At 35.1% G+C, this 20,780-nt stretch overlaps 1 protein-coding gene across 2 annotated transcripts in view; it reads right to left on the bottom strand.

Annotated features, from left to right (window-relative positions):
* Nucleotides 1-589: 589 nt before the first annotated feature.
* The window catches only part of SOCS5 (suppressor of cytokine signaling 5), a 52,670-nt gene continuing 32,479 nt past the window's right edge, over nucleotides 590-20,780 (bottom strand). For both annotated transcript variants that reach the window (XM_069494218.1, XM_069494217.1), the window contains exon 2: nucleotides 590-5,183. In XM_069494218.1, the coding sequence (XP_069350319.1) occupies nucleotides 3,561-5,171 (1,611 nt within the window). In that variant the 5' untranslated portion in view covers nucleotides 5,172-5,183 and the 3' untranslated portion in view covers nucleotides 590-3,560. The remainder of the gene's footprint in view (nucleotides 5,184-20,780) is intronic.

The following is a 20,780-nucleotide window of genomic DNA, read 5'->3' on the forward strand; positions in this document are numbered from 1 at the left end:
CCTTGAGTCAGCCCTTTGTGTGCATTTTAATCTAATTTTAAGTAAAACCGGATGTGTTGGGGTATAGAATAAGCAAGCAAACAACCTGGTATCACTGCCCTGTGTTAACATGCACTCCGATGGCTCCGTCTATAACTTTCTTTGGAGGATCCTGACTCATCTATAGGCTCTCTGTCACTACTAAAAAGCAACTTTTACTATTTGCCATAAAAATAAGAGATTTAAGACCAGTTTCATTGAAACTTAGCAAATTTAGTGTTTAGTGCCAGGGAGAAAAGGAAGCTTTTGGATAGAAATGAACAGCAACCAGATCAAAAGGTCAAATAAAAAAGTTCATAAACTTTGGATTTTGTTAAAGTGACGCTTAGAATTCAAGCATCGATTTTTATGGTTCAAGCCATTATAAATCTTATATAAACCTTCCAAAAGACCATAAAAATACAAATTGGTTTGTGGAGAATGATTATTTGGGCTCAATTTTTGTCTAAGAAATACAAACTTAATTATCACTCTTAATAACTCTACTTCAACCAAACTATTTCTTCTTCAAATTCTTTACTGCCAAAAAAGAAAATACTGATGAATTCTCTCTCTTTGCAAGGTGACTATATTACAAACAGACTATAGTAGCAAGGGAAAACTTTAGGTGCAGATAATAAAATCTGAATGGTACAGGGATACTCCCGAGGTAGTATCTGTGGAATAAGGCCTCTAAATGATTTTAAATCAGGTGGCAATACTGTCTAATGTTAACACCAGAAATATGTATGTGAGTGTTTATAAATGTATATGTATACATACAGAAAGAGAGAGAGGTGTGTGGAGAAGGGAGAGAATGAAAGAATGAAAATGGATGTGAATCAAAGCAACCTTTCCTTGGGTGAATTATTTCATTATGAAGATGTGTCCCAACTCCTAAAGAATTTCCTGGTTTGTATTAAAACACACTTCAAAAAGACCATAAAAACTCAAAATTTAGTTGACAGGTTACAATGAGATTCAGAAAAGGACACAGTGAATATAGACTTAGGTGCAATTTCATGCTGGTGATTTTTCTTTTTTAAAATGTAAGCCACTATTATTTAAAGAAAAAAATTTAAACCAAAAGTTGCATATTGATATTATACACAAACTGAAACATAAGTGACTTTTAGCACAGTGTATACATGCTTACATAAACTCAAATAGTTACACATTTAAAACAATTTCCATTTAACATATGAAAGTTCTGAAATACATAAAAGCATTAACACTTCCTATAAAACTACAGTTAGAACATCAATTTGCTACAAGTATATAAAAACATCAAGTGCTTTCTTGGAGTTTCAAGTTTCCACTCTAAAACACAATCTTGCTCGTATATATAGACCTTCCCCAATAATCAGTATGGACTTTTTTTTTTTCTCAAGAGGTTTATTTTCCAGGTACATTATAAGCTCAAGAAAACGGACCCAACAATAATGCAATATAATTATGTCATAACAACTTAATTGCACATAATGCTTTAAAGTAGGTTTGGATGAAGTTCTCAAACACTTTGGTATATGTTCTTTAGGGACTTCTATTAGAAATAACATAAATTAAAAGTCCCTCCAATCCCCATTTTGCTTTAAAATGGATAAGTCTTTGGTTAAAGTTCTACATTTTGGGCATTATCATCAATTAAAATGGTCCCCAAACCAATAAATGGTACTGATGTATTATTAGTTCACTTTATTTAACCTGTTTCTGATGCAGTGGGAGGCTATAGATATTAATTTCCTATGACATGTCATTGACAGTTTCAATGTTTTGTTTACAAGCAGAGAAATCAAAAGGTTTATTATTTCTCTGTTAGTTTTGTTACAACCTAAACTGTACAGTAATTTGTAATAACTATAGATACTGTTCCACAGTATATGTGATTATGATTGGAAAGATGTAGAGCATTAAATTTAGAGTTAGCTTATTCTGCTAAGTCAATATTAGACTGTACAGTAACTCTGCATTAACTACAGTAGATTGTGAGTTAATGCTTATTTAAAAACCCCAAACCATTCCATTTATAAGAGAAATTGTTGCAAATGTATAAAACAGCAGATATACAAGGAGAACACCAAACATACTTTATTAGCACAAAAAAGCAGCCATAACAAGGCACAGCAAGCAGAAACATACATTAGCAGTCAAAAGGTTAGTGTTGCATACAAATATAGCTTTTTCTTTTTTGTAGCCTTGGCAATAGCCATAGCGATGTAAAATAACATTCTGTAGCAGCAGGTAAGGAAACTATGGAGCACTCACCAGTGGTACAGAGCACATTAACAAAAAGACACAAGAATGGATTTGGCTACTTTAGTGCAAAATGTCTAGGACAGAACTGTAAATTCAGTTCAATTACTAAGAAGCAAACACTAGAACTTGATATAACTTCCAAAAGAGTTCACTCAAGTAGTATTACATATTATTCTAAGTGACAAAAAGGTGCTAATTAAAGTTATTTACAGATACAATGGTTGTACAGTACCTTTTAAATCTGCAATTTAGGTTTCAGATTTTCCATTAAGAATTAACTGCACTGAAATTCTATAAATTATACTTAAGTAATTCAGCTATAAGAGTTTACAACAAAGAGATAAATACTGCCATCCAAATTATTAATTACAGTTTAATAATCTCAACATTAGCAACCACTGTAGTTACTATTATCTGACTTATTTGGGCATCTTCTAGTCTCATTTTCTTCATGGTTCACAAACTCACGATGGGCACAGGAAAAGATCCAACTTTTATGAAACGATTAGACTGCACGTCAACTTAAAAAAAAAAAATCACACACAAGACACTATGTTGCAGCAGCTATTCAAATATCTGTTTTAAGTTAAAGCACTCATTAAAAAATTAATACCTAGGGCCTTTAAATAAAATCCTACTACTAACTTCCTAAAGTCTGAAATTTTAAGAACAACTATTTAGAAAACCTGGTTTACTTAACAGTACCTTTTGCAGAAGAGAAAAGGAGTCTGACTATAAACTACATCAACACTTTAAGTGAACTGCACTATGCCCTTGTGGCCAGAAAATTGCATTTTTTTTTTCTAAAAGGAAGGCAGTCTTTTATTTTTTAGACTTCCAAAGATTGATTTATAGTAACTACTAACATCACTACTTTTGGAAGGTTATAGAAAAATTCTTAGAAAAAATACTTTTAAACATTAGTCACACTGTTGAAATACTCATCCAATATTAATAATTTGTTCTTCAGTAAGAAATAGAATTCTTCATAGCAAATGCCCCACAGTTGCCTCACTCAGTTACTACAGCCATTAAAAACCAAACTGTTAGCTAAATCAGCAAAATGTTTTTGTCGTCTTACTGAACACCTGGAGCTCTATCCTCTGTTGTTCCAATAGGCACCATGTTTATCTGACTAAGTAACAGCAGACTGCATCTGACAGACACTGACACTAAGCTCACATACTGTATGAGAAAACCTAGCACTGACACGTGTGCTTGCTAGAGGTTACTGTCTGATGCACATGAAAGCAGACCTAGTGAATACCCTTCGGGGGCAGGAGCGTTTACTTTGCCTTGACTGGTTCTCTTTCTAACCAGCGAACCCTAACTTTTTGTTTATAATGATACTCTTTTAAAAAATCCTGTAACATTGATGGTAAAGGGAGCCCATCGATTCCGTCATACGTAGTGCACCTGCAGATGACTGCGCGACAGATGTACTGCAGGCTAAAAGGAAAAGTCCTATTGAGTGATATAGTCAGCAATGGTTCAAAAAACATGCAAGAACTGGGATCTTTATAATGTTCTAAAAGTCCTGTTACAGTGGAGGAGTGAAATACACATGGGTCATGTGCATCAAAACTAAAGTTGTGATTCCACTGTTCAATTCGGGCATGCAGGGATCTGTTGTAGCGGCGGAAGCTCACAGAGAAGAGGTAGTCCTCCTGCGCAGAGTCCCTGAGCAAAAATGTGCCTTCAGGCTTCCCTTCAAGAAGGGCTTCTGCTTCATAACGGTCCATCACTCCCCAGTAACAGGGATTCCCTGTAATCTGAAGCAAATCTGGCACGAGGCAGTGTATGTAATCGATCTGTGTGTGGACTTTCCAAGCTCCCTGTCTGCTAACATGGGCATGGCTGTCTCCAGATACCTGACGCTGCTTCTGCCTCCGTGACTGCAAACACAGGGTGGTTGTATCCTCTTCCGAGTCACAATTAGTTTGTGGAATTCCAGAACTGTCCCCACTTATTTCAGTCATTCCAGGAGCTAACTTTGGTCCCAGTTTATATAATGGATTAACCTGTGCAGTAGCTTCAAATGTATGTATTTGTGCATTGGGAGGGGGATCAACCCCTTCTTCAATACTAAGCCGTCTTCTCTCCCTAAGCCTATCTTCTTCATCTTCTGTGGAAACCAAAGATGGATCAAATGTATCAAAAAATGTTGAATGTGGGCTCACAGGAGCTGTATGCTGTTTAATCAAATGCCATTTTTGGGCTAAATCTGAGCCAGCAGGAAAAGGGCATTTCTCAAGCATTAATTCAGAAAGATGTATTTTTCTTTTATTGGAAAAGAGAGGTTTTGACTGCTTGTTATACGTTCTCATGGGAAAACACAAGCCCACAGTATCCTGCAACCTCTGTCTCAGAGAGCGACTGCCTACGGTTCTACTGGAAACACTGTCCATGTCGTGTACAGAGCTTACACCATAGCGCCGCTCTCTCCTTTGAAGTCCACTTCGAGTTCTACCAAACTTTTTATCAGTATCCAATGAACTTTGGGTCTTTGTAGAACAGGAATGCTTTTTCTTTCCACCCCATGGAGCATGTCGAGAGTAGGAATCCCTTCGTGCAAGTCTTGTTCCTGGGGTAACACAAGAATCATTATCCTTTTCAATGCTTATTTCAACAATTTGAGGGATTTCAGTGGCACAATTTTGGTTTCTTCTTGAAGAATTCTTCGAAGGGCTTAATCCTAATTGTAAGGCAACATTTTCTCTTAAGGGACTGCTTTGCTGCTGAGGAGCTGAGTCTACTACACTGATGTTTTTCTCTTTGACAGACAAACATCTATTGGAGTTCATGTCCACACTTTCACCACGGCTTCCTCCCTCATGACTGAAGAGATTTTGACACCTGTATTTGAAGTTATTCCACATTTTCCCCACTTTATCCATTGATTATAAGATCTAAAGGCAAAATAGGAAAAGGAGAAAAATGAATTAATCAAAGTGGCATGTAAAGATAGAAAAAGCAGTACCCACTCCCCTTCTCATTAGGAATCTCAGTAATCCTGGGTCAAGAATTGGCCTCACTTTGCCCTGCTGAGGGGATGAGGCAAACACTCTGGCAGGAGTGGGGCCACCAGGCCCTGCAGTGGCACTGACCTTGTTCAAGCCAGTCCTCACTTCCCATTTTCTTTCAGGTAAAATACTCTGAACTCAGGTGAAAGGAAATAAACCCTCTTAATTAAACTCTGGTTTCTTTTTCCTGTGTATCAACCTAATTTCATTATCACATTGTTTTCTGTCTCCTTACTTTGAATATTACAAAGACAAAATACGTTCTGCGCTGCTGAGACATATCTGTATTCAACTCTTCAAAAGTTACAACCAGGACTACATTTGTGTAACACATTAAAATTAGTTCAAAAACCTTTAAGTAGCAATCTATGCAATTTCACTTATCAACCCCTTCCCTGCTGTTCTAAAGTTTACAGCTTAGTCACTTAAAAAATCCCATATTTTCCCTCCCTATCCTACAATGTATCAAATTTTATCTATGATTTTGAAGCAGTTTGAATAGAAAGTAAAATAAGAATAAAGAGAATAATATTTAGAAAAGGTGTCTTTAAGCTTCCCAACTTTTAATCCTGGAAGTATGGAAATAATAGAGTAACAGAAAAAAAGCTATGACTATTGCTATAGTTATTAACAAAACAAAAAACATGTAATTTGGCATCTTTATTCTTGTTCCTTAAAAAAAAATGTAAAGCAGTTTATGGCACCTTACAAATTCTTTTAAGACTACATCGACAAGTATACTGTCTAATTCAGTAACCTGAAAGTCAACATTACAAGAAATAGGAAAACTTAAAATTCAACTGGCTTTATCACATCTTGATAACAAAAAACTTTTCTCAAAAGGTCTCTGTTTCTATTTTGCCATTTAATAGATATGGCAATTTTAATTTTCTTAATTTTTTTGCTCATATTTATCATCTATAAAGTATGCACTATTCTTAAATTTGGCATCAGTTTTGAAAAACTATTTAAGTACTTTTTCTTATAGCGGTAAACGTCATTAGAGCTGATCTTTCCATAACTTTGACTAATTCTCTTTGTCATGAATACCTGTGTTGTTAAGAAGTTGACTTGGGTCAAGAGAACAACACAGAATAAACGTTCTCCAAATGAATTATGTATTTTCCCCTTATTTTCTTTCAGAAAGGGCTCTTTGACTAATGGTAACACCAACAGAGAGAATTAATGTCTACGATATCATGAAATGTATTTTCAGATGATTCTTTATTAAAAGCATGCTGTTTAGGCACATGGGAAGTTCACACAGTAGTCGGTATATATTTAAATGAATTTCCTATTAATGGAACTGTTAAATTTCATTAATGTTGATCTCAGAACATTTTGAGAGCTTGTTTGGAGGTTCTAGCAGGGGAGCGCAGCTACTCGTATACCCTTGACCGAAGAACGGTCCTCCTCTATCGGGGAAGGTCGTCCTCTTCGACCGAGCGCGCAGCTTCGGGAGGGATGCACATGGAGTGGTGAGGGAGGAAGGGGACACCCGCCTAGCCAGCCAGATCAGCCGAATCAACCCTGGCGATCAATGGGGTGACAGATGTCGCAGCCAGATCGCCCTCACATCCATCTCAGAACATTTTGTTTCCTCCCTCTTGCAAAAATCTTTTTTTTGAGGCTTATACCATTTGAATTGCATATGCCTTATTTCTTACATTAAGATTTCAATTCCTTGCTCATAGTTTTGTTATTATAACCTGATTCCTGCCACATTCCTGGTGACTCCATTATCTTTATAGATGTACTCTTCAAATAGCCTAACACCTTTGTATCCTAGTTTCTTCCTTCTCATTTCTCTTATTTTAAAGTTGCTTTTTATTTTTACCTAATTCATATATTTATGCTTTCAAGGTCAAATACTAATGCAAGTCTTCTAACAAAAAATAGCACCCAGCACACCCTTCCTATCCTTGATTCCCATTTTATTACTTCAAATTCCTCATCATTTCTAGGTAACATGTTCATATTGCTATTTGTTGACTTTTCAGTTTTGACATTATCTACTGACTTCATACTATGGAAGATAATGGTTTCAGATTTTTTTTTTTTTTTAACCATAGTCTCAATATCCATTTATCCTTACCCCTCCTCCCCAAAACAGTTAAAAGTACATTTTTTGGTTAAATTAATATTCAGTGTTTTCACTATGACCATAAAAATATTGTATGTAGTTAAGCTATTTTTCCTTTCTTGTACATTTGTTTTTTCTAGAATAATGGCCTCTTTTTTGTTTGCTTTGTTTTCTCTGTATTGCATTTTTTCACAAATTCTTTAACAGGATTGTAAAACGACTCTCAATGAAGTCAACACTGCTACACTGTGCTGTCCTGTGACTTTCCCGCGCTACCATTTAGGAATTCCCTTTACCTCTCTTGTGAAAATGTTCTATTTTTATCCTCATTTTAAAATTGTTTCAGAATAAAATTATAGGTTTGAAATAACTTATCCTTGGAATTTTGAGGGCATTACCCCATTGTTTTCTAACTTGTGTGTAGCTGTTGAAAAGGTCAATACAATGCCAATTCCCAGTCTTCTGTATGTGACCTATTTTTATTTTCTGAAAAAATGTAGCTTCTTCTCCTTCTCCTTAGTGTGGCCTTTTTTTCATTCATTGTCCTGGGCCCTCTCAATGTCTTCCCCAATGCCCTCTTCCTTTCCTTGTGAAAGTCCTTATCATTAGACACTAGACCTAAGATAGATCTTTTGATTATCTTGCATTTTCTATTTTGCATTTCCTTTTTCTACTTTATGATAAATTTCTTCAGATTCACTTTCTAACACATCTATTACAGTTATAACCTCCTATCACAATTTTAATTTCTAAGACCATTTTCTTATTCTCTGAATGTTTGTTTTAATAGCATCCTATTCTAGTTTCCCATATGCAATATCTAATTTCTCTGAGGATGCAAACTTTTAAACTGTTTCTTCCTTTTTTCTTAAATATATAAATCAACACCTTAAATATTTTTATCTGTTTCTTCGGAGTACCTTTTTTTCTCCTTGAATCTTTAAATCTGTTTTTCTTTTAGAGGCTTTCACAAGTGTCTGATGATCCCTGGCTGCCCATTAACATTAAAATACTGATTAGGAGAGGGGCTCTGTCTGAAATGAGTAGGGCTGTCTGTCCACTGGCTGGATTTACTACAGGGTGATGAAGCAATGAGTTGGCTCGTATATTAGGGGATCCCTACAAGTCAGTACCTATAAGCTTTGTCTCCTGGCTGGTGAATTATCCCAGAGAGAAATGTTCCAACCTTTTATCTAGGACATATACACCTGACTGCTGTGTTCTGAGGACAGGGAAAGTGGAATGGTGAGGTTTCAAACTCAATATTCATACTTTTACTTAGCCCGTTTATTTAGTCCCTGTTTTTCAAAAGGTGTCCTTATTTTCCAAAGATATCCCAACTTCACCTATGACTGAACCTCTCAGATTAAATTTCTCTAGGTTCTAAACCTCTAGTTTTACCAAAGGTAAAGGAACAATGGTCTCCTGGCTGCTCAGGGAAAAGGGCACGTGGGAGTCTGACACACAAATTTTCAGCCACTCCTGCCCTTACCTTATGAAGGAACTGGTTCTTCTAATTTCTGAGCCAGCAATAAAAACTGGTTTGCTGCTTTTCAACATCCTCCTTTGCAGGCACTTAGATTAGCCTTTTCAGTTCTGTTACTTTCTTGCTACCTGCTTCTACCAAAAATTCATTGATGAGTCTGGCCTACTTCTGCCTGTTCTCCTGCTTTCTACTCGTGGGTTTATGACTTACTTATACCTTTTTAAAATTAAATGCCAATGTTGAATTTGACATATTTAACTGGAAAGTCCCCTTTTTTACTGTTAAAGAGAATGAATGTTACCATATGAAAGTCCCTCTCCTGGAATGAGGGATCCACATCATGACTCCGGCTGCATATTATAATCATCGTTTAAAATACATGATGGACAGGCTCCTTCTCAAAGAGATTCTGGTTTAAGAGAGGTTCTGGACACTGCTAGTTTTTAAAAGTTCTCAATGGGAGCTCTAAAAGAGACAAGTAAAAGGATGCTGCTCAGTATTCTCTTCTTATTTTTGCCATGTATACAGGAGGCCTGCAGAATCTCAGGACAGTCCAGAGCAGTGTCTCTTAAACAATCGGCTATGAAGAGCCATTTATGTTTTTATTTTTAATTTTGTAGAACGATTCTTTTGTAAGACATAAGGATTACTAGAAAAATGAAATGTAAAAAAAAGACATGAGTGCCAATTTTTATTAAACAGATAGCAAATAACCATCAAATTGCTATAAAATATTTTAAATGCTTATTTTCAATTTCTATATTTAACTTGTCACAGAGTGGTAACAAACTGCAGACTGGCACCAGCTCATAGACCATACTTTGAGGAGCTCTGGTCTGAGCTACGCTGTCCAATCCATGTGGCTTTTGCGTACTTGAATTGCAGCTGGTACACATATTGAAATAATAATAGTTTGGATATAATTTATTAAATATACTATTAATATTAGTTTCACCTTTTTACTTTTCAAATGCAAGTACCAGAAAATTTTAAATTACATATATGGTTCAGGTTATAGTTCTACTGGACACTACTGATTCAGAGTAAGGGACAGCAAACTATAGCCTGAGCACCAAATCTGACCTGGGGCCTATTTTGGTAGGAACTCCAGCTAAGAATGGTTTTACGTTTTTAAAGGCTTTAAAAAAGCCCCAAACCCTGCAAAGAACATTTGACGGAGACCACATGTAGTTGCAAAGCCTAAAATATTTTCTATCTGGCCCCGTTCAGAAAAAGTTTACTGACCCCTAGCCTAGAGTACGTATTAATAAGATAAATAAACCACACCACTGTACATGCTAGAAGAGCCATATTCAAGAAGTCCAGAAGTCTCTCTTCTCCATGTTTATATGATAAATTTTGTAGCTATCTGAAGATATTTGTCAGACAAGCAAATTATACCTGAAAAATGACTTTTAGAAAGTGATCAAACCTAAAACCACTCATCTCCTTATATAGCTTTTTATAAGTTGTATGAATGAGTAGGACGTACAGAAAATATTTGTACCTGCCAGGACACAGAAGGCAGTTTCCAACACTGAAGCTTTGGTTCAGTTTTTCAGAGCATGAAATTTAGTTATTTGTCTATTTCTAATCCAGAGAATGTTATCATATTGCATTGTGACAAAATATTCTAATTTAAAGAAAGGCTATTATGCTTCCACACTCCTGGGAAAAGAAAGGGGATTTTGCTTGACATGGGGTAACATTGGCAGCTGTAACAGTGGGAAGGAAAAGGTACTGACCATGATTCATAGACTACTACACGTAAGAATAAGGAAGGCATTTCAACCTTCCTCACAATGTCAGGTTTGAGGTTCTTTTGTTTTGCTGTTAAATTTTTGGAAATGTATTTAAGATAAAGCTGAAACTCTTAGAGATCGAAATCACAACTGTATTACTTTACAGTTTTACATAAAGTTATAGAGGGCTAAAAAAAGGATTCAATTTCGATTGTATTGATTCCAGAATGAAAATTTATCATCTATTACAATCTTATACATTTCTACACATGCTTACCTATCCTTAAAACTATCCAAAGCAAATTTCTAAAAAATAACTTCTTTCCCCAAGGAATCATAATTTGAAACTGGTTTAATAATGCTTTTGTAAGTTAAATGGCTTTTGTTGAAAAATTATATTTAACTGGATAAGCTATAAATTAGAAATATGAAGAGTTAGGTCAAACTCCATTACCACAAAAATTTACATATATAAAAAACTAAAGAGTATAGTCAATGGCTCTTCTTAACACTAAGTAGCATACATTACAAAATTTACACAAAATAATTGAAATAGTATTAACGAAACTTAACCCATGCTTTATGAGAAATAAATTAAATTCAACACGCTTTAGGAGGATATTGCATGCCATATGAAGTAGAGGAAGAATATCGCCCAACTCAAACCCCTCATCACTGTTCAGTCTATCTAGAATACTTAGCCATGATAACACTGTGCCAACAAAAAGTCATTCATTTATATAACAAATACTGGGACACACGGGTTGATTAAAGTATTTGTGTGTCAAATTCAGGTACAAGAGGCAGTTTAGGAGACTGAAGTTTTGATTGATAATTTTGGGGGCACTTCAATAATTTTTAGCAAAAGATAACACAATGTTTTACAATAAGACTGTCCCAGAATTCCGGGGATGTATGGCTGTTATAGCTGTAGCTCCTTAAAAGAAACTGAGAATCATCTGGTCTTTAGAAAACTATTTATTTGTAATTATTATTTACATACCATATTGTGACATGGTCTATATTATCCAACCTGATGGCTATTTATCCTTTATAATGCTATTTGATATTAGGTTGAACTATATAAAATACAATTATATAAAATTATTGTTTTGTGGGTAAAAAATGATCATATAATTCAACCTCAGAGTTATACTATTACAGTGCACATAATTATTAATGTAGTGGACCATGTACATGTACACTCAAAAAAATGTAGAGCCCTCTGATCTAGCACAACCAGATATTTCTGTTCCTATCAGTCGAGTTATATTTTTATATAGTTATGTTAGGTTCCAAACCTGTTCATGCCATTTATATTATTGTAATTATGTGACTTAATTAAATGTTAATTAAATCTAATGAAATATGGGAGAGTGGGGAGTTTGACTAAGTTGAATGACTTTGAAATACTCAATAAAAGTAAAATACTTATGCCGTTGACTTAGATATAGGTAATAAAACAGCTCAAAGAAGTGGAAAAAATATTGCTAAGATCTAGAAGGATTCTAAACTCAGAATGCATTGGAAGAGTCTAAATGCTTGTTCTACTTAAAAAACTCAAACTGGAATCTTAGGTGATACATTATAGATGTGGTTTCTGCAACGTAGCCAATATGGATCTGCAACTAGTAGACCTACTCTCAAAGAAGAGGCCTTGGCTCCTTAATCAAAGCAATACCAAATAAACATACAGTTATATTCTTTCAGTTAAATATTTAAGGTACGTATCCCTTTTTAAGATTTTTTGCTTTATTAGACTTTATAAAAGATAACTGGTCCTGACTGAATCAGATAAGAGGCCTTTCTGAACAATCATTTAGTTAAAATTTATAGTTAGTGCCAGGATTGAGTAGCACAAAGTCCTAATGATAACAAGGAAACATGACCTCGTTTGGGGGTTGGTGAGCAAGGAAGCTTCTCTGGTGAGGTAATATTTCAAAATTTTGTCCTGAAGGATAAGTAAGAATGAATGACTAATGTTCAACAGGCAGAAGGAAAAGCATTTACAAAGTCCTGAAGCAGAAATGAGCATGATATGAACAATGGCTGTAATTAACACAGCCTAGCAAGTGAGGGGAGGAGTGCCAAGATGAAATCAGAGAGGTAGGCCTTGTAATCCACCGTAAGAGAACAAAGATAGATGCTGATACTGCATTGAAGAGTACCGCAGGAGTCCAAGTGAGAGCCTAAGATGGCAGAGATGGGTATGAGATGCTCTGAAGTCAAATCTATAGGATCAGTGACTGACTGAAAATGGGGAATGAGAAAGAGGTGTCAAAAATGATGCTAGGTTTCTAGCTTGAGCAAATGGGTGAACAGAGATACTATTTCAGATACAGGACACCTAAGAGAGAGAAAAGTTTTTAGCAAGTGTGAGTTTGGAGAGAGTTAACGAATTCAATTTAGAAAATGTTGCACTTGGCTGGGTGCAGTGGCTCCCGACTGTAATCCTAGCTACTCAGGAGCCCATGCTGAGAGAATTGCTTGAGGCCAGGAATTTGAGACCAGCCTGAACATAGTGAGACCTAGTTACCTAAAAAAAAAAAAAAGAAAAAAGAAAAAAATTAGCCAGGTATGGTGGCACCTGCCTGCAGTCCCAGCTGCTCAGGAGGTTGAGGCAGAAGGATCGCTTGCGCCCAGGAGTTTGAGACTGCAGTCAGCTATGATCACATCACTGTACCTCAGGCCTGAGCAACAGAGCAAGACTCCGTCTCTCTCTCTTTTTTTTTTAAAAAAAAAAGAAGAAGGAGGAGGAGGAGGAGAAGAAAATGTTGCAGTTGGGGCCGTCATGGAAACATCTAAGTGAACTCTCATTAGTCCATTAATATACATTCATATAATGGAGTACTATATAGCAGAAATGATAAACTACAGCTACTTGTATCAATACAAAACATAATGCTTAGAGGAAGAAATGATAACAGATGAATATATCTATTATGAATCAATTTATCTTTTAAATAAGCAAACCCCAAACTATCTTATTTAGCTATATATACATGTATAATAAAGATATAAAAGAAAGGATGCCAACAAAGTTAGGATAATGGCTGCCTATTGGAGGGGGAGGGATACAGAATTAGGAGAGGCACTCAGAAGGCTTCTAAAACACAGGTAATTTTCTATTTCTGAGTCTGGGTACATGTTTTGTGCCTATTAACTAGTCTTTAGAATGCACTTCGATTTTATACACTTTTTGCTGTACATGACATATTGCATTATAAAATTTTAAAAATTATACAGGCTACATTTTGAACATAATGTTAATTAATAACCAAATACCAAACAAAACAACTACGGATAATATAAAGCTCTTTTAACTCTTAGGTAAAAGAGAAATTTTTGTCAGAACTGAAAATGACAGATCTTTTAGAAAATAGGTTATTAATGTTTGAGTATAATTTTCTGCATGGCAATTTAGTGATATTTATCAAAATGCTCTTATTCTTTAACTTGGCAATTACATACTCTAGATGGTTACTCTAAAGAGCAACATTAAACAAAACAAAACAAAAAACAAAACAAAACTCTACACAGGTTTCTCTAAGGTAGTACAGGGCTCAGCAAACATTTTCTGCAAAGGGACAGACGGTAAATATTTTAGGCTTTGTGGGCCATGCAGGCTCTGTGGCAACTACCGAACTCTTCCATTGGTGCCTGAATGCAGGCACATAATACGTAAATAAATAAGCACGGCTGCACGTCAATAAAACTTCATTCATTGGCCGGTGAAATTTTAATTTCATATAATTTTCACCTGTCACAAGATGATTATTCTTCTGATTTTTTTTTAACCATTTAAAAATGTAAAATCCATACTTAGCTCAGGGGCTGTAGAGAAACAAGTGGTGGGGCAGATTGGGCCCGTGGGCCATGGTTTGCCAACCCCTGATGTAGTACATCATAAAACCTTAAGTATTACATTTACCAAAACTAACAGTCATTCTATGGAACAGTTTGGGGCTCAATAACTCTAAGAAGATAAACTTAAGCATGCAAAGATAAAGGTATATGGATGATCACTAGAGAATAACAGTGATAACACTGGAAACTACTTCTTGTAAAAAGAAAACATATACATATAGAAGAATTACAATACTACATAAACATATTTTAAAAATCTAACCCTCACTTGAAATACTACCACTCAAAGATAATCACTGTTATGTTAATATTCGGTAAGCATTTTTCCATAAGCAAAAGCTGTACATAATCTCTTATAATTAAAAAAAACCCAACTCCTCTATGTCTTTATCTATATCCCTTCTTATTTATCATAAAGTGTATTTTTCTTTTTTTTTAGTTTATGTCAGAGATAGGATCAGACCAGTAAAAGAGAAAACTCTCTGGCAATTGTATTTTTTAGAACGATAAATAAATCCAAGAGTCTTCGAAGTGAGCAATAAAACAGACAAACCTCTAGAAAGCTTAAACTTGACAAAAAAGAATAATAATGATTATGGTGATAGCTGCGATGGCAATTTACATTACTGGGGGCTAACCATGTGTCAGCCTCTGATACAAGCATTTTACTTTTCCCAACAACCCTACAGGTAACGATCTCAATTTTATTGATGTAGAAACTGATACATCTTGAGAGATTAATAACCTGGAGTTCAGTTTCTTCTATTATTATTAATCTATTCAGGTTTTCTACCTCTTCTTGAATCAATTTTAGAACTGTATGTTAACAACTCTAAGTACTGTAGTGTCATTAATAAGTCCTTTAAAACTTCAAATACATAATTTCTATATCAACTATTGTAAAGCACAAAAAAGATGGAATGTGTCTTAAATTATTATATACACCCAGTATAACTCTAACATTAAAATTTGACAAAGGGAGCACATGCATACTCAAAAGACAATTTCTGGCCTATTCCATTTTAATTGTAATGAAACAATACTCTGACCAAAAGAATCCAGAATAAAAAGTATATTCATAGACCAACTGTGAATGTTTTGGTGTCTCTATGCCTATCTACTATGAAACCTACAACTCTGTGTAGACCTATACACCACTCAGAAATGTTCTGGTATTGTTGTAATTAATGGGTCTATATGACTAAGTTCTACTGCTTTTCTAGAATACTACTTTTAACCACATAGTCTGCTAAGAATGTGTTTTGTAACCACATGTCTAATTTCAATGGATGAAGTTTAAGAAGTTCTTATATTTCTCTCTGCATATTAATATAGTAGTCCATTATTAAAAAGAAGAAAAAAGAAAGAAGACAGAGAACCAAACTAAGAGTCAAAGAGTCACATGTTACATAGACTCTGCAATAATACCCCCCGTAAAAAGACAATTTAAGGGCTACTTCTTTTTCTAATAAGAAAATAAGTATTTACTTTTGTGTTTCTATTTGTAAAATTTTACCCACACAATTCTAACTTCCAATTATTATGTAGGAGGGCGCTCCAGGCCCAGTAGAAATACTATTCTTAGGACCAAATCCCATATAGAGACACTACCTGAGCTTTGCTTAGGGCACCATAATGAAAAGGGCACATGCAAGAAACAGTCAAACACTTGGGAGCTGTGGGGGAGGGCTGAATTCCAGTTTTACCACTTAAGAATGTTGTAGACTTGAATGTACTCCATGTTTCCGAACCTAGATTTGCCTCCTGGTACAATGAGGATAATATCTACCTTATGGGTTGGATGAGAGGATTAGAAATAATATACATAAAACCTTTGGCTCATAGGAGACACTTAAGAGACAGAGGTTTTAAAAATGTTCCCAGTAAACCATCTAGCATCTCTGGCTTTTCTTTTTAAAAATAATTCTCCATTTCAGTTCCAGTTCATGCCACAAATGTCAATATCTTCCTATGTATAGTATCTGTCAGACTGAAAGTTCTGTCAATCATCCCAGCTTCTATATTACTTCCTACGAAGCACTATGGAAATTAGAGTGTTCTCTAGTGGTTGAAGGTACAGTTCATCTACAATATAAACTAAGGATAATACAGTACTGGCCAAGGCCTAGGAATATAATCATATTCATTTTGGGGGGATTCAAATTCCTTTTTAGTCTATAAAATAATGCTACAATTTAAATTTTACTCTATAGATACCACCCACTAAAGAAGCATAAATCCTAATAAGTTATACTCATTTTCTATGGGGAAAATATCTTATGTAGTATAGTAACAAATGTACTATTCACTGAAATGTTCTTACCTGGCCAGCATTATTGGCAGACTGTGGTATAACACAAATAACATGTGCTTTAGATTTAGCAGTACCTAAAATCAAATTCAAGCTCTCACTAAGTCTCAGCTTTTCCATTTAAAAATAAGAACAATTATCCCTTTCTTACAAGGTTTTTTAGGAGGATAACATGACATAAATATAGCTGAGTATTTAAGAGGGGCTCAAAAATGATATCTTCCTATATACAACCAATCCAAAGCAAGAGAAGGTGCATATTAGCGATAGTAGCAAAAAGCATGGTTGTTTTATGTGTAGGGAGAGATTATTGGTTAGTCCTGCATTGATCTCCCACCTCTAGGGAGGCCACTTCAGTTAGGCAAACCAATCAGCCTTATTAAGCATTAAACTGTACATGATTAGTACTGACAGCACTGACTCTACAGATCATGCTTCCCAGAGCACAAAGCTTCGCACAAAGCTTCCCCCAAATCTCCCTTCATACAAAAGGCAGTCTAAAAAGAACCAACAAAGTAAAATAACTCTCAGTTGAGGAATTTAGTAGCTAGCTTAATCCAGAAAAGAGTCTCTGATTTGGAGAACTACTTAACAGTGAGCTCACTATGACCCTGCTAATAATTTATAAAGAATATTCAGTTACCAATGGTAAGTGAGCAAATGTAATCTGAACCATTTCTTTCTCTAAGAATGATAACTACTTTTTAACTCCAGCAGTTTAAGTAAAGCATCACAAGAAATACAAAGACTCTGAGGACTATAATAAAATGATTTTTTGATAACACCTTCCTTTTACTTTTTATCTAAAACTGTTTGAAATAAATTATCCTCCTAAAAACTTAAAGGTACTACTGTCTTCTATGCCAAATTTTAGTAATGGGCTTCAAATAATTTGACAGCTTGTCATGAATCCAAGAAAGAAAGAAAGAAAAAAAAAAAACAATCAGGACAATTTCCCTTTTTTTTTGACCTAAGAAAAAGGAAAATTTAAACATCTCAGAATTAGTTTACTCTTTAGAAAGATATTTGAGAAGGATACCAGGAGAAGTAAAGGCAAATAAGGATACTTTTTAATCGTGTAAGAACACGAATGTAAAGAGAAGTATGTTGACCAAAATTATAGACTAGAAACTCCAAGTAATACATCTTGGATTTGTTTTAAGAATTACCATGTAACATACAAATTTATTTTTAAAAAGGGCAATCAAAAAACCATTAGCTTATTAATAGAACTGAAATAAAATCTTACCTATCAAAAGCTGAGAAACAAGTAAGCTGAAAAGATTTAAAAAAATTCATTTTAACATTTGTCGAGGACCACATGTGGACGACATTATGATAAAGTTCAAGCTCTCACATGTGAATACTTAAAGCTCTTGCTCTGTGCATATTTTCTCTAAAATGACCCACAATTCAAGCAAACTTTATTCTCTGGACACCAAGTACACAGCAGCTTTAGAAACTGCAAATCAGAAGGGGTGAGAGTGTGGTTAGAGACGATTGCCATGTGCAAATAGACTGACCAGAGCAAGAGAAAACAAAGAAACCTTAAGGAGCATAGTAGCCTGGGGCCACAAATTATGGGGATACATACTGTAAGACATAAAAAAGGGAACACAAGGGGACACAAAACAAAGATTTAAAAGATAAGAGACCATTATGAACTGTAAGCAAATAAATTTTAAAATTTAGAAGAAATGACTAGATTTTAGAAAAACAGAAATTACCAAAACTGACTCAAAAATAAATTAAAAAATCAATAACTCATAACTTTTAAAGTCTTTGAATCAGTAATTAAAAATCTTTGCACAAGGGGTCGGTCATGGTGGCTCAAGCTTGAAATCCCAGCACTTTGAGAGGTCAGGGCAGGAGAATCACTTGAGGCCAAGAGTTTGAGACCAGCCTGGGCAACATAGCAAGACCCCATCTCTACAAAAAAAATTTTTTAAATGCACCTGTAGTCCCTGCTACTTGGGAGACTGAGGCAGGAGGATCCCTTAAGCCCAGGAGTTCAAGGATGCAATGAGTTATGATTACACCACTGCATTCCAACCTGGGCAACAGAGAGAGACCCTATCTCTCTCTCAAATAAATAACTAAATAAATAAAATTAAAAAAAAAATTTGCACAAGGAAAACACCAACCCAGGCAAGATGTTCTGGGCAAAAGAAGCCAATCTAACAACTCTGATTTCTAATCACTGATGGCCACAGCAAGAGGTCAAAAGAGATGCAATAGCCAGCTTAACAAGGCAAGAAAAAGAAAGGCATATAAATTGGAAAAGAGGAAATAAAACTTTCCATTTTCTGATGACATGATTGTCCACATAGAAAACCCTAAGGAATCTTCAAAAAAGATGAAAAAAAAAAAAAAAAATCCCCAAAACCCTAAACTAAAAATGAGTTCAGCAGGATCACAGAAACAAGATCAACACACAAAAATCAATCACATAACTATATACTGTACTAACAATAAAGATGTGGAAACCAAAATTAAAGAGATGCAACAAAGAATACGACCTTAAGGATAAGCAGACAGACTGATATTTCTTTCAAATTATTTCCTTAGAAGGAGTTCTAACTCTCTATGCTCTGAAAGGATGAGAGTTGAATGGCAGGGGATCAAATATGCTAGATATCCTACAGTTACCACTGCCTTTATAGTTACCCTGGGGAGTGGTGAGTGTGGGTCTACAGTCTACTCCTCAGGTCCCTCCCTCCTCTCTAGCTCCAATGGCTCCTCCCAGGTTCAGTCTTCATCATCGTCTGTATTGATTAACTGTAACAGCAGCCTAAATAGTCTACCTTCCTCTACTCTCACTTCCCTCTTCCATTAATATTGATCCCAGGATTTCAAGCATCGAAGGAAAAAAAAAAACTATCAAAGGATTCTGTGCCTGGCTACTTCCTCCACCCTTCAAGAACTGGGAACAAAAGGAACAACAAATCAACAGTTAACAATATTATAATTTAAGAGTATAAAGATAATACAGCTGAAATTAATATAATCTGGAGCATGAAGATGACCAAATGGCTGTTTTTAAGTATATAAAGAACCTTTCTCTAAAAATGGGAATTCTGACTTGTCACTCTTCAATGCTTCTGAAGACCAAAACAAAGAAACTCTCAGGAAGAAAACTGTATTTCAAATGGTTAAGAAGGTAAATAAACAACCAAGAGTTTTGTGAGGAATTTTTCATGGTAGATGTTAAAGAGGATAAGGAACCCTCTGTCTCTAGCCAGCCCAGGTAGTCCCTCCTCTACAAGCAACCCAATTAGCTAACCTCAAAGATCTGCAATTTTTTTTTATATTAGAATTTAAAAAATAAGCATAGCATTCCACAAACAGACTCAAGTTATTTAACATCTAGCACAGCACAGCAGTTACAACTCGAACTCTGATCATAGTACTCTCCAATTAAATTAAAATCCTAATGTGCAACATACTGAGTTATCTAAATAGTATCATACTACAGAGCTAGTCATGGTTTTGATCAGCTGCAAATTCAATGTTCCATTTAAACACTGTAGGTTTAGTGCCAGTTACAAAAATACCTAATGGAAGCAATACTGTTCCTTCAACGCAAACCTTCCCCTTCCTGTCTCACCCCCCAAAAAATTGCCCAAACAATTTAAGGAATATTTATTTTCCATAAATATAGCTTAAAAATGAGAGTTCTTTTACAGATAAAGAAAAGCAGGTTTAAACAGTTTCAAAGAAGAACTGAGCAGCTTAAATTCTCAATATTCTTTGATAATGACAGAAGTGGTGCTTCCTGAAAACTCAAAAAATTCTTAGACATTCTGTGAGATCTGAAATGAGGTAAGATTAACAGTTCACATTATAATTGTCTGAAGCGTAGAGGCAAAAATCCTCTGGTATTACTTGCAGGTAGTCTCGGAAACCCTCTTAAACGGGATAATTCTACATCTTGTTAAATAGTAGACTTCCTAGTTTTCACAATAAAATGCACAACTTTCTAGTTAAACAGATC

Source organism: Eulemur rufifrons, chromosome 19 (assembly GCF_041146395.1).
Source record: "Eulemur rufifrons isolate Redbay chromosome 19, OSU_ERuf_1, whole genome shotgun sequence".
NCBI classification, from domain to species: domain Eukaryota; kingdom Metazoa; phylum Chordata; class Mammalia; order Primates; family Lemuridae; genus Eulemur; species Eulemur rufifrons.